The sequence below is a fragment of the Melanotaenia boesemani genome, chromosome 7, assembly GCF_017639745.1.
Source record: "Melanotaenia boesemani isolate fMelBoe1 chromosome 7, fMelBoe1.pri, whole genome shotgun sequence".
Lineage (NCBI taxonomy): Eukaryota > Metazoa > Chordata > Actinopteri > Atheriniformes > Melanotaeniidae > Melanotaenia > Melanotaenia boesemani.
In genome coordinates, this window is record NC_055688.1 from 24,273,039 (window position 1) to 24,287,724 (window position 14,686).

At 37.1% G+C, this 14,686-nt stretch overlaps 2 protein-coding genes across 2 annotated transcripts; both read left to right on the plus strand.

The window, feature by feature from the left end:
* Nucleotides 1-2,234: 2,234 nt before the first annotated feature.
* Nucleotides 2,235-6,915, plus strand: smtnl1 (smoothelin-like 1). The gene is made up of 5 exons (XM_041989857.1): nt 2,235-2,509; nt 3,802-4,427; nt 4,521-4,635; nt 4,965-5,116; nt 5,436-6,915. Exons 1-5 carry the CDS (start codon nt 2,441-2,443, stop codon nt 5,842-5,844), a joined length of 1,371 nt encoding a protein of 456 aa, XP_041845791.1. The 5' UTR covers nt 2,235-2,440; the 3' UTR covers nt 5,845-6,915.
* Nucleotides 6,916-7,168: 253 nt separating this feature from the next.
* LOC121642850 (asparagine-rich zinc finger protein AZF1-like) lies at nt 7,169-14,196 on the plus strand. The gene is made up of 4 exons (XM_041989858.1): nt 7,169-7,632; nt 9,731-9,825; nt 10,556-10,631; nt 11,353-14,196. The coding sequence occupies exons 1-4, from the start codon at nt 7,338-7,340 to the stop codon at nt 12,144-12,146; spliced, it is 1,260 nt and encodes a 419-aa protein (XP_041845792.1). The 5' UTR covers nt 7,169-7,337; the 3' UTR covers nt 12,147-14,196.
* The last annotated feature ends 490 nt before the right edge of the window (nt 14,197-14,686 follow it).

The window sequence follows — 14,686 nt, forward strand, 5'->3', positions numbered from 1 at the left end:
AAATTACAGCAAACAGCTGGACAATTAATGCACTACAAGTCCAAGACACTAAGCTAAATGGGTTTACCTTGCTCAGCTTGGGGACCAGGTTGTAGAGCACCAGCATCATAAATCACCTCTACAGGAGTTGACTAGGGTTGGCAGCATATCCTGCCATAGATAAGCCAGAGCTCAAGACGCCACCTGCTGGAGCAATCTGAACAACCTGAGGGACAGGAGCAGCCTGCGCAGCCACTTGAACTGGCACAGAAGCCTCAGAGCTGATGACTGGAGCCGTCTGATAAACAGGTTGGTAGGGATCAAAAGCGGGCACAAATACAGGTGTAGAGGCACCACTAAAAGCATGCCCAACAGCATTATATGGCACAGATGTAATGCTGTCAGCAACTCCTCCCTGGAAAGGCCCATAATGAACTCCTGCAGTTGCAGCAGTCATGCTCTGGTCTGTGTATTTTGAACCTGTGTATAGGAGAATAGTTTGGCAGAAGCTGATTTAATACAAAAGTACTAGAGCTTTTTGTTTCATAAAATGATTGATACCCTTACCTTTTGAGGGTAAGCCACATGTATCTGCAATCATGTTGTTGAATTGCTCTTTATAAGTTTGACTTTTAAACTTACAATCATATCTGCATAAGTACCAACATAGAGAGGTTACTGTAGCGTGAACGAATAATGCCCTTCTAATTTCTAATTATAATATTCTAAAAATGTTTATTATTTAGTAAAGAGCCAAGTCGAAATACCTATATAGCACTGTTGAAAGTTTCAAATGATTTTGCTTATATACATTTAGCTGTGTGATATGTAGGGATATCTTTAGGAAGAATAAAGGTTTCACTGACCACCTTTTACCTGAGCTTTTTAGACAGACTAAGGTGGGTCATCTCTATTCTCTTTAGATTAATCTGATTCTAATGTTTTCCATTACTGTTTTATCAACTTTCTTCTTTACCCACATAATCTGTCTACGTTTTCTCCTCCACTCTGTTTCAGGGAGCTGATTTTATATACTATTACTATTATAACCTTTGTACCACTCTCGATTAGTCAGTCATCTTGCTGTGTCTCTTGGTCCACAAAGTTGCAACTGTTGACTCAGAGACCCTGGGGAGTGAGCCCTCAGCCAGCTGGCTGCCTGTAGTCAGTCAATAAGGCATTAAGTGAGAAGGCTGATTGGGGTTTTAAAACTGCTGAAACAATACAAAGTGCCAGTAAATTAATACTTTACCAATTCTGATATTTCAACAGGATTGAGACCTTGTATTATTTCTCATTTAACGTCTCTTATTCATATCAGGCGGGTGGAAATATGGACTCACTGAATGAGAAAAAAGGTGCAGGGCCACAACCAAGTTATTTTATGGCCTTTAGGCTTTGTTATGGCAAAAAATCCTCAGTTTGGAAGAACATTGATTAAATTTTATGGGATTTGTAAATGCAGGAGTAGGATTTTAATTTAATTTAGCGGCTCTGTTTTTTTAGCTGACAAATTAATGTGTGTGACACAGCCGTATAATTTTTTGACAAGCAGCTGGTTTAGCTTGCCACAAGCATAAAAAAATGAAGGCAGCATTATTTTATTGCAAAGACAAGAAGTAGAAGCAAAACTAAAGTAAATTGTAACTTTACTCAAGAGCCAAACAAACACTGATATATCGAATTAACAAGTTGTATTTATTTTTGTATGCATGTTCAAATTCAGTGTGTAGACAGGAGTGTGTATGCCTCCAAATATTGAACTACTAGGCTATTAATAAGTTAGTATTATAGTTACTACTTATACTGCTACTTATTACTTAGATACTTTGCAATTTCCCTCTGGGATAAATAAAGTATTTTTATTTCATTAAATAAATTTAATTTCATAATTTAACAGAACTAATCAGAATATCCTGTCACTAAAATGCTGCATCTACATCAACACTGACAGAATGAAATAAAGGAACAGATGGTCACACTTTATGCGTAAGAAAGCTAAGCTGTGTTTAATGGACACCATGCATGCACCCATGTGTACAAATGTGTGTGTATAGCCATGGTTTCCACAGCAGATGCAGCTGTCAGACCAGTGGGTCTGGGCCTATGTCACTATGTCTCTATTTTGGGAACCTGTGTTGTTCAAAAGGTCAGATAAAGAAGCAAATGGAATCCTCACAAAGCAGGGGGTGGGGGTGTTGGGTGAAAGGGGGTGAAGGTGGATATCTACACAAACCCAACACACATCACAAATATAGAAGAGTGCTTGCTGAGAGGGAGAGAAAGAGTGACAGGAGGGAAAAGTCTGAGACAACACAAGACAGAGACGTTAAGAAAGAGTTCATATTTTAATAGATGAAAAACTTTGTTTGAAGAAGACGGAAGTGATATTTGTGTAACTTTAACAGAAAGCCCAAACTGACTCCTGATCCAGTCAACAAATTGGGAAAATCTGGAAAGTATGGATGGAAAATCACCCAGCCAGGAGACAGGGACAACCTGTGAGACAGACACCAACAACAACGACCAGGTCTGTTACTTCTTTGATTTGCATGTTCACGCTGAACTGCAGGGTGAAAATTGTGAGTGAAAGTTTTCATATTTGTACAACCCACAACTGGCATTATGCTCCATACCAAGAACAGGCACCTGAAGTATTTGTGACCATAGGAGGTGTTCTGCTTGGATGCAAGAGAAGATTTTAGCTGCCTTAGCTTGGCTACACCTGTTTTTATTCTTGGCTAAAGACTGACACACACTCTCACATTGACAAGTCATGCAAAATGATGCACATGGGGTTCACACACTCAGGAGAGTTTCCTATTCCTGATGATGACTCACTGCTGAAAGGCCTGGCTGTTCCCACAACAGGTCATGAAGAAAGAGGGAGCAAAAACAAGTTTGAAATTAAGCTGCAGTAAAATGCAAATTGTGTTACATTCTGTAATGAGCTTCTATTGATTTGGATGACATTCATATACTTGTTAGTGTGCAGTTACAATACAACATTTTCATGGGCCATATAGAAAAATTATAGTTTCATACTTTAAATCATTTAACTTACCTGTTTTACACGGCTATTTTCCAAACAAAGTCACTGAAATTAAATTGTTGCCAGATTAATTTAATCCACTTTTGTGTTTTACATTTTCATGGACAATCCCAATTCCGAAAGAAGTTTAGGATGATGTGTAAATGTAAATAAAAACAGAATGCAATGATTTACAAATCCCATAAACCCATGTTTTATTCTTAAACAACATATCAGATGTTGACTGTGAGATGTCTGATCATTTTATGGGAAAATATTAGCTCATATTAAAATTTGATGGCAGAAACACATTTTAAAACGTTTGAACCAGGGCAACAAAAGGCAGGAAAGTAAATAGCATAAATTAAAAACACGTGGAGGAGAATTTGACAACTAATTACGTTAATTATAAACAGATCAGTGTATTTCCAAGAGGCAGAGCCTCTCAGATGTAAAGATGAAGTCCCCAATCTCCAACAAAATGTATGAAAAAAACTGTGGAACAATTTCCAAATATGTTCCTCAACATAACATTGGGAATACTGAATACTGAATTATACAGCTGAGAAACATTTGGTACAGATCTTAAACACTAACATATTGAAGAAATGCTGAAATATTTAAAAATACTCACATTATCAGTTTTACTGAAGTTAATGTAAACATGTTTTAGAAATGCACAGCTGTATGAACGTAAGGCGTATTAAAAGAACATGCTTAAAAAAAACATTATGCAGTAATGTATTTACAAAAATAATTCATAATATGCTGTTGTTTCTCTTGTTGTTTAGGCAAATGAACCAGGACTGGTGGAAAATAAAGAATCAGAAAAAAGAGCAGAAGGTCAGGGGGTAATAGATGTGGGGGAGAGGGGTGAGGCAGATAGAGAACAAGAACAGACAGCAGAAAAAGAGGTCAGTGTTGGAGATACAAACAAGCATGAGACTGTATCACAGCCTGCTGAAGGCGACACTGAAGAGGCTGGACAAGATAAGGACAAAGCACCTGGTGAGGATGATGTAAATGGATTTGAAATGAGGGGAGAAAAAGATAAGGAGGGTGAGGCGGAAGAAGACAAGAAAGGAGAGCTGGTTCAAGAAGTTCAGAGTTGTGAGACTGGGGGAGATGGAGAGGAGATGAAGGACAAGGAGGACACTGAATGTCAGAAAAAAACAAGGAATGAAGAAAAAGATGTGAAGATAAAAGAGACAAAAGAAGTGGAGGAGAAAAAACAAAGCAAAAAGTTATATGAGATGGCAGACAAAGGAAAAACTAAGGAGGCAGAAAAACAAGGGAAGCCCAAAAAAAGGAGTGGTCCTCCCATTTCATCTGTCTCCAGACCCCGATCGTCAGCACGCTCTATTAGAGCGTCTGCTAAAAATGACATAATCGCAAAGTTCCAACAGGGAGCACCAGAGTGAGTACCTGAATGATACCTGTACATAAAATAAATTTACGCTGTTATATGAATGCTTAAAGATGTAACAAACCAACTCTGTGACATTTTTAGAACACCAGTAACTCGCAACTTCAAAATTCAGAGGTCATCTACGGCTGTGGCTACAGGAGCTTCAATCAAACAGAAGGTGCTTCAGTGGTGTCGGAACAAGACTCGCAACTATGAGGTGAGTTCAGTCCTGAGTTTTTGGTACAATCCAAATGACTACACATGGTCCTACTTAGTGGTCATATAGCCATTTGAATGGCCCCATTGCCCCAGATGAAGGGCTGGGTGACTAATAAAGCTTTATTTCTTCAGGAAGAATGGCACCTTCCCCTTTTAAAAATGGAGGGTAAAGCCAAGTGGAATTGCCAAGGTGGGGGGCATTGGCATTTGGCCCTCACATAATATATTAAATCTACTTAAACTTCCAGATATTTTACCTCTAGATTCCCTAGATGTACAAAGGGCAATGTTCTCTGTGTCATGTCAGCTGTTCTTTGATCGTTGCAGGGCATCAACATAGAAAACTTCTCATCGTCCTGGTGTGATGGGCTGGCTTTCTGTGCTCTGATCCATCGTTTCTTTCCAGATGCTTTTGACTACAGCTCCCTGAATCCAAATGAAAGGGAAAAAAACTTCTCCTTGGCCTTCGAAACTGCAGAGTATGGACACGTTGTTTTATCCAATTTCTTCCCTCAGTTCAGGTCTTTATTGTCCCACTACAAGAAAGTTGCCTTCAACAAAACAAGATACAGACACAATAATATTCCAGTAATACATTAAAAGTGCTGGATGACACCTTAACAAGCATGAAGAGATAAAAGCATGTCTGTGAAAATAACTTTTACAAACTAGAAACAGTTGAACCAAGCAACACCAAATGTCATGTTTTAGGGGAAAAGGGGTGGCCATTTCAATAATTTGATAACACACATAGTTTCACAGCCAATGTTCACTTGTCTTTCTTTCACCTCCAACCAGGTCCTTGGCTGACTGCTGCCCTCTGCTGGAAGTGTCTGATATGATCATGATGGGTAACCACCCCGACCCCATGTGTGTGTTCACATATGTCCAGTCCCTCTGTCACAGCCTCTCCAAAATCGAGACGAAGAGAAGGGACAAAGAGAAATCAGAAAACAGTGAAGAAAAAGAGAAAGAAAATGATGAAGTAGGAGAGGTATCAGCTGTTGAGACCGAGACAACAGAAAGCCAAGAGGAGAAACAAGGAAATAATGCAGAGCCACAAGGAACCGGAGAGGAGGAAGATGCTGCAAAGTGCTGTGGGATGGAGGAAGGTGAGGAAGTGTTAGTTGAGTCACAGTCTGAGAACAAAACTGCCAGCACACAAAAAGACAAAACGATGGTTGACACTGAGGAAGTCTTAGTTTAGTGTTAGTGATGAGGTCTTAGGTCACGTTTCAACTGAAATGCTGGTAATTAAATGTTATTGGTACATGGATTTTTTTTTCTTTTGTTTTCAATGAATTTGTGTGTTGTCTATAATACCCCTCAAAAGTCTGGAGCCACTTTCCCATTAAATCTAATAGGAAAATGAATTCAAACGTTTGACTGGTAGTGTGTATTTTGAGCACATTACTCTGAATGATTCAGCTCTTCCATTTAATGTGTTTATGGAAAATGTTTAAAAAAAAATATTTGAAACTGCTAAACAAGAAGTTGTTTTTCTGTGTAAATGATGAGATGGCAATGGACTTTTATCTTTTGACAAAACAAAAAATAACTTACTTTATTAAACCTACTAAAAGCAGCTGTGTTTTCTGGTTTGTTTGTGGTATGTTTATGAATAAGTAGGCTTATGATTTAAAAAAAAATCATGATGACTTTAATGTGAGATTTATTTAACCTTAAATAGTTTTGACAAACTTAGATAAAGACATTTCTTTAAAACATTAAACAGAAAAATTACTGTTATGTAGAGTTTGGGTTTCTTTTAGACATTTTTTGTTTGTATGGCTTATCACTAAGCTGCTGTTATAATAAACTGCAATGTATCTTGTTCTATAACACTGATGAAACACTGAAAAATCTTGTGGTTTGAGTAAGAAATAGTTTTTCTTAATATCAATGAGATACAATTATTTTTGTAGCAGTGATTAAATACATATGATGCAGATGATGATGATCCATAGAAAACCATAGTTAATGAAAAAAAATATATAAAATTCTTTTTACCACACAATGTTTTCATTTGAGGTTTTGTACATGTGAATCATGACCTTATGAAGTACATTGTATTTTTGTAGATTAAACCACCTAAATAAATAAACAAATAATAAAATAAAATAAATAAATAAAAAAAAAGCTTGAGAACACTTAATAATGGGACAATTATATTCTTGCAATGCCGCAGACTATAATTACCTGATTGTTGTAGTGAATAAAACTTATAGCGGTTATTTGCAGGATTTTTTTCTTCTCAATACACCAATAAATTATCATTGATGAGAAACTGGTGTATTAATTCATTTCTTTAAAACTACTGTATAAGCTATTATAGAAAAATGTGCACACACTTTTGAAAATGGGTCTTATAAGTTTAACAGCTTGTTTCAGCACAAAATAATTTTGTGAACCTGCTTGCAACAAATATTCTCTGGTGCCTTTTGCTGAGCTTGAAGCATATTTAATATAGTCATAGAATTAAAATGATTTTCCTTTGGCTGTAATAAATAACTTGACCACAAAGCATTCTTGACACCGATACCATATGCTGTGATGTGGGAAACCAAAGCTGCTGCTCTTGTTTTCTCTGAATTACGGTAGTCAGCGTCATGCTACCGTCTTGTTGTCTTTTGTAAGCTAACACGCAGACCGCGTCGCGTTACTTTACAAAGACCATTTTCTTTTAAATCAAAGTGAACCATGTCCACAAACATGCCGGTCGGTAGCCTGAATATGGAGTCGCAACTTATGTCGGTGATGAACGTGTTAGTAAAGGCGGCGGTAGCGGAAATCATTCAGCTGTTCTCGGAGAGCACGGACACTCTCCGGCTACATTTAACCCAGAGCCTGAAAGAAAATGAAACACTGAGGATGAGGGTGAAGGTGATGAGGAGTGAACTCTTCTCCCTCAGGCTTCAAACCAGGACGAACCGACCTGCCAGCCGCTTATCTTCCTTCAGAGGCAACCTTCCCAAACCACGAGCTAAACCACAAGGTAACGATACTTTCACTTAAAAATACTTGTACTAAAAACTAAGTAACGCTCCGCTCCAGCAGCAATAACACAACACTTTCATAATATTTAACAATATAAAGTAAGAATATTAACAGCAGCACAAATATGCAGCTTAGTTTTTGTTGTAGATAACGGCTGATGGTCACGTGATTAGATATTTGGTTATTCGACAATAAATTAAAGCCGCGAAAATCAAAATCCATGCGAAGTTATACATGTCCCCACAGGTGACCGATAATTTCATTCAACATTTAATTTAATGCAAATTTAGATATGAACTTTTTTTTTTTTATCATACAGCATCTGCAGTATCTGTGTGAATGCATTCTGCATTCCAGTTTCTCTCTTTTATTATTCTATAACCTAACTTTTTCCATACGCTTTTAGGCACTTAAAGTATACTTTGGGCTATTTCAGCCGTTTAAGTATCAACACGTTCAGCTCGTTCAGGACATTCCTGCTTCTGTTGTACTTTTTGATATCTTGTAAAACTTCTAAAATATAAATATTAAGCTTTTAATGTTTTAATGCATAATTTTTTGTCCAATTCAAATTAACTACTAACTACTTCAGCATACTTTCATGTAAACACCATTTAAACTAAATATATATATATATATATACATATATATATATATATATATATATATATATATATATATATATATAGCCATAGCCTATATATCTTACCATTTTTTAATGAAAAAAAAAAGTGAAATTTTTTATCTTTCAAGATTTTCTATTAACCCTTTTGTTAATATCTGCATATGGCAATTGTGCATGCATTAAACTGTTTTTACTTAGTGCAGAAAGTGCAGCTGTGAAGTGAACTGGGTTGTGTGTAACCCTCTTTATAAAGGAATTTAGAGCAATGCCGGACAGTTGTGTATTTAACTGTTCAAACCACAGACGTGAGAAGGCACACAATCAAATTTTTCATCGGCTACCCGTGAGAAAAAGCCAGTGAGCAGTCTGGATTCATGTGATTGGCTGAGCAAAATGAAAGGTGATGCCCTGGCACCGGGTATGCAGTGCTCACTTTCTCTCTGGTTGTCCATCTGATGACACCAAAGATAACTGCCCATCTGTGCACTTGAAGAGGAAGTCGAGAGACAGGTGCCCGATTAGGAGGCAGGATGAGTTCAGCACACACTGATCAGGTACAGAACAGAATGCAAAAAGCTTCTTTTTGCTCTTTTTGACGTATGCAAAATGGCAAACATCTCCCATTGCGCCCTTCTGGAGTGCGTGCATCATCACCAATCATTAAGCCCTTCTAACATTTCCAAACAAATTTTCTCCTTCAGCTTTTGTTGTTCAGCTATAAATTATACATCCAAATATAGTAAAATCCCCTGGTGTTCAGTAAATGTTACTACCAAACAGTTACTTCCAGATTTTGAGATACAAACCTCCAAGCGAGACAAAGTCTACTCTTGCTCCCATAGACTTTCATTTTCAGACACAGACTTTCAAATCCCAGAATTGTATGATCAGAACCAAATTTTCATGTGTCTTTAACTGACTCTCAAATAAATTCGGCTGACACAAGGATAAAATAAATTATATCACTGTGTTCCTCCGACCCTCGTGGCACTTATAGTTTAGAAAAAAAAAAGGTCTCGTGGTTTTCCCTCAGGAGCTCAGAGTTTGGGTGGTGCACACAGGCTAATTTTGGCAGACATGATTCTGCTGATCCATTTTTTACTAGTCAGCATGAGAAAAAACAGTCTAATTTCACTCTCACTCCTTTTACCTTTCAACTCTGTTTCAACTGTCTTTTTTTGCCTTTTTACAATTATTTATTTACCATATCAATTTCAGCACATTTAAACTCCAGTTTGAGCTTTAAATGCTTCTACATCTGACTTCAGCTTAGCTGAGGCTGAAGTACTTATAAATTATAACCTATAAATTATAATTATAACCTATCTTTTCAAGAGGTATTCGGGTGCATTTATTTCACAGTTCTGAGTAGCATTACCTATGGTTTATTCTGTACACAACTGCTGCTAATCTAATTCATATTAACTGTTTTCATGACTATTAAAATTGTTATTTTCTTTAAATACCTCAGTTCTCATTAAACCACCTGAAAGAGCAGTTGGGGAAGCTGCCTCCATTACTCTTGAGCCAGACAACCAGACTTCCTCTATTACCACTCCTGCACAGGTAAATATAACCCCAAATCCAAAAGAGTGGGAATACTGACGTGAATAAAAGCCTGTATTGTGACATTGTTAGAAAACATATTAATCAGTGGTCATGCATTGCTGAGCCGTTGTTATTGACTACTAATTCTTGGAAGTGAGGAGACCAGTTCTTGGACCTTTGGAGAGAATTGTTCTCCCATTATTGTCCAATTAAGGATTCTAGCTTTTCAACAGGTTTTTTTTATTTGTCCTATTTTGCATTTTATGATTCACCAAATGTTTTCAAGGTGAATGTTCTGGAATGGCCAGTCTTGCAACTGGACTTTTCTACTACAAAGACATGGTGTTGTAATAGACGTAGATACAGTTCAGCATTGGCTTGCTGAAATGTGCAGGGCCTTCTTTGAAAAAGATGCCCTCTGGATAGGTGCATATATTGCTCAAAAACTTGTATGTACCTTTCACCAGTGATGGTACCTTTTATCAGATGTGCTGGTTACCAGATCCATAGACACTAGTGCACCCCCATACCATCATCAGAGATGAAGGATTTTAAACTAAGCGCTAATAACAAGCCAGTTGGTCCTTCCCCTCTCTAGCTCAAATGACTCGATGTCCTTGATTATCATAAAGGATTTCAAAATCCGATTTTTCTGACCACTGGACATTTTTTAAAAGTGGGGTTTTAGTTTGTATGTCAAAATTTCTATTAACATTTTACTTTGCTAATGCATATCTGTTGGTTTTAGAGTGCAGCTGTGAAAAGTCCAGAAGTCATCCTGATCAAAGATGAAGATGACATTGGAGGATGTGGGCCAATTGTTGGTAAGTTAGCTTTTCTGCTGTTTTCATTTCACTGTCAGCAAGAAAAATGACTTCAGTGAATTCACAAACATTAACAAAAAGGTGGAACGTGGTCAAAAAAAGAATCCAACAAACTCTTACTCACCCTAACTTCATTTAAAAACTGCATGTCGTTGGATAAAATGTGTTGTCGAACCACAGTCATCATATTTCTATTTCTTGGGAAAGTATCAGAAGAAATTAAAAACAAAGATATGTAATTATTTTTATAAGTGCAGCAATAATGAAACAAAGTAGGTGAAAATGGTTAGAGGGTTATTACTAAATGAGCTCGAATTAGAAGAATCTTCTCAGTGAAATATATGAAATCAGGAAAAATTGCAGCGAAAATAAAAAATCTGATGCGTATCTTTGAAGAAGATGGTAAAAATAGATAATGAATATGAAGCATGCTGGTATTACAGACTCTATTTAATTGGGTTCATGAAGAATTTTTAACTGGTATTGCTTTTGCTTGCATTTTTTGGGGGTTTGTACAAGATTTTTTCTAGGAAGATGAGTGTTTCTACGTTATTAATGCAACACAAGGGATGAAATTTGTTTTTACTCTATAGCACACAAGAGGATCCTTATTGATGAGATCTAACCACTGATCAGATGTCAATGTATTTTTTTGTTTCTAAGAAACATTCTCTGTTTTGCAGATGCCAACCCACAGTACCAAACATTTTTTTTCTTTCAGTTCAGAATAACTTTGGGGATGATGGCCTTCAGGATCCTGTTACCACAGTGAGTCCGAAGATAGACTCGGTTTTGTCCTCCTGCTTGAAGGATAATAACCAGGAGTTGAGAATCGTGAGTGTTCACAGTGGAGTAGAAGGGCCTCTGCAGGAGGACAATGACATCCTTTTCTCTGCCTCTGAGCTTCAAGTTCTCAGCTCTCTGTCCGACCACAACACAGCCCCTGACAGTCTCCTGAATTTCACCACTGCTGTTGACAGAGCACCAATGGTGGTGATGCAAGATAACAGTGTTGAAGTAAGAAGCAGCCAACTTGAAAGAAATCATTCCACTCAAATGGCCTCAACAACACTGAATCCTGCACTGAAGTCGCCTGTAGTGGGAGCTGATGGTCAAGTGGGACACCCCAGTCACATCAGCCAATTCCCCCAGCAGCAGACCGTCTTCCCTCATGTCAACAAATCGTTAGACTGCAGCTTCTGTAGCAAGCGCTTCCTCACCCGTGAGGAACTGATTGTGCACCGTGCAAGTCACACCGGGGAGTCGCCTGTTACTTGCTCCTTTTGTGGCAAGTCATTTGTCAACAAGACCACACTGAGCATTCACATGCGCATTCACACCGGGGAGAAGCCGTACGCCTGTGTGCAGTGTGGAAAACGCTTCACACAGAACGGCAGCCTGAAGATCCACCTGAGGACTCATTCTGGAGAGAAGCCATACACCTGTAATCAATGTACTGCCAGTTTCAACAACCCCAGCAACCTGCGACGGCACATGATCACACACAACACCTAAGAGGATGCTCTGACCATGATAATGAGTAGATTTAAAGGTACTGTGTGTAAGAGTTACTGACATCTAATGGTAAAGATGGGTATAGGAATGATTTCAAATGCCAAGCACAGTTGTGAAAGGATGGTGGTCGTCAGTGGCCATATTTAATCCAGACTTAAACATGTTTTCATCTGCCAGGGACAGGAGTGGCCTCAGGTGCAGTGATGACTGAACTACAGGTAACTGCTTCTTCAATGTGCCTTTTAAAGGTGTTATTTACTCCAAACGGTGCTCTAGCAACCATCGAATAAAGCTAGTACTGCAGTTTTAAAGTTCAGAGGGTTCCCCCTTCACATGGAGTTGTCTCTCCGTTTGGAAACCGTGTAGTAAACATGGTGGCACAAATATGGCAGCTGCCATGTATGCAGACCCATGGCAGGTAAATATAAATGGTTGATTCTATGACAATAAAAACATACGTTATTTTAGCAAAGTAATTGGATGCCTATAGAAAAACAGTTTTCAATGATATATTACATTTTTCTGTCACTTGAGTTTTGATTTTGATACACACTGCACCTTTAATGGGTTGACATTTTTAAAATTTTCATCGTTTACTTTTTGCTGACATTTGTGCTTCATTTGTCACTATATGTTTTTTTCCATTGTCTTACTGAAAAAAGTGAACACAAACAGGCATTATGTCTGCTCAATGCCATAATAAAACTTGCATTCCTTCTCATTCATGAAAAATCACAATAGGAAGATAACTTTTTTTAAAATTCTCTTTTACTCATGGCTTCGTGCTTTGCAAGACACTAACTCATTCACACAAATGTTGGTGCATCTTTTAAGTCATTGTATTCTACTTTATGTTAAAATAACATGCATTATGGAGCTGTATTGCAGTACAGAAGTGTTGTTAAAAAGAAAGCCTGCACATGATGAAAGTGGGACCTTTCCATCTGGACTACAGTGTGTGTGTAACAGGTGCTGCTGATGTGGTCAATTAAATTAGGAATAAATGTGAAATATGGCTGAATAAATGTTGCAAGGTTAGGGATGAGTGGTATGGATACAATCCTGCAAATGCTGTCTTATTACTGTGATTTCTTGTAATTTAGTTGATATTCTAAAAAATATTACAGTAAATTACTTAAATTCTATTAATAAATTCTGGCAAGCTTTTTAATAATTTCAATTCTGGACTAAGTTGAATTATATTTTTTAAGGGTAATTTTCTTAACAAGAAGCAAATCATCAACCAGAGAGAAGGATCATTCCTTTTCAGAAATTATGTTATTATTTGCTGTTATGAATCCTCCTAAAGCTGTAGAGTTGGAAAAAATCTCATTTTTGAAATATGAAAATAAATGATCTCACGAAGGTTTTTCCTGAAATCCTGGAAAATGTTGATAGGAAAAATAAAAGATGTCAATCTTAAACATCTGTATATCTTCATTGAAAATGTTTTTTTTTTTTTTATTTAATAGGTATTTTATTGTTTTTTATATCTCTGTACCTGCACTCGCCACCCATTTTAACAAGAACATGTTTATTTGTGTCACCTCAAATTCTGTTTTCTACATTTACAAAAAATCCTAACAATTTACACCCAAAAAGAAGGATTATGAAATTTGTTCTGAGATCAAAGCCTCTACAATTTAGAACTCAGAAGTATTTTATTTATTTATTAACATCCAACGAGCTTTTTACATTTTACATTATTTTTTTTCAAGAAAATCCCTGATTTTCACAGGGAGGGCAGGTGAATTAAGTTGACATGGAATAAATAAAATGAAAGTCAAAGTAAAACCGATGAGGCTACTTTAAAATGAGCAGTTCTGTTTTCATATCTTGTGGAAAAAGTGGGAGGCGTGCAATAGAAAAGATACCTTTCAAGGTCAAATGCTCTTTCTTTTTTAACAAACTACCTCTTTTTTTTTTTTTTTTTTTTTGTATATCTCCTTCCAACTTTTTGTACTTCTGGGATGGTTTCATACTTAGCAATGGCCAGTAGATGGATTTGTAGTGCGGCTTTACAGTCATGAATAAATAAGGATTCTTAAAAACAGTTTTCAAGTCTCATGTTTGCGCCCCCAGAGAGCAGCATTATTTTTTATTGTCTATGGTGTCCAGGCCTTTCTATTACTCAAGCACTGGAGGGGGACTGCCAAAGAAACTGGGGAATTTCTGGTATTGTTCCTCTTTCCATTCTAACCACACTTAAGTGTTTTTTTTTTTCTTCAAGTTTTAACTTGTTTAGCTTTGATTTAATCAAGTATTTTCCCATAAATCTTTAATGTAAATCATCTGACACACCTCAGAGATTGGAGTACAAAATTTCCTAGTAATACCAGTTTATGAAAGTTTTTTGGGGTTGTCATGAAATGACTCATACATGGTTTCAGTTTAAGCATAACTTATGATTCAGCATGTATTTTACTAGCAGTCTGTTTATCAGGCACACACGATGATGGTAACGATTTTATGTACCAATAGTTTTGTCGTGCTGGTGTGGAATGCTGTTGTTGTATTTCCCATAAAATGTCGCTTCCTGA

Coding starts and splice junctions, on each gene's coding strand:
- smtnl1 (XM_041989857.1), top strand. CDS start 2,441: ATGGATGGAAAATCACCCAGCCAGGAGACAGGGACAACCTGTGAGACA. Junction 2,510..3,801: donor ACACCAACAACAACGACCAG/GTCTGTTACTTC, acceptor CTTGTTGTTTAG/GCAAATGAACCAGGACTGGT. Junction 4,636..4,964: donor ACAAGACTCGCAACTATGAG/GTGAGTTCAGTC, acceptor TGATCGTTGCAG/GGCATCAACATAGAAAACTT.
- LOC121642850 (XM_041989858.1), top strand. CDS start 7,338: ATGTCCACAAACATGCCGGTCGGTAGCCTGAATATGGAGTCGCAACTT. Junction 7,633..9,730: donor ACCACGAGCTAAACCACAAG/GTAACGATACTT, acceptor TAAATACCTCAG/TTCTCATTAAACCACCTGAA. Junction 10,632..11,352: donor AGGATGTGGGCCAATTGTTG/GTAAGTTAGCTT, acceptor TTTTTCTTTCAG/TTCAGAATAACTTTGGGGAT.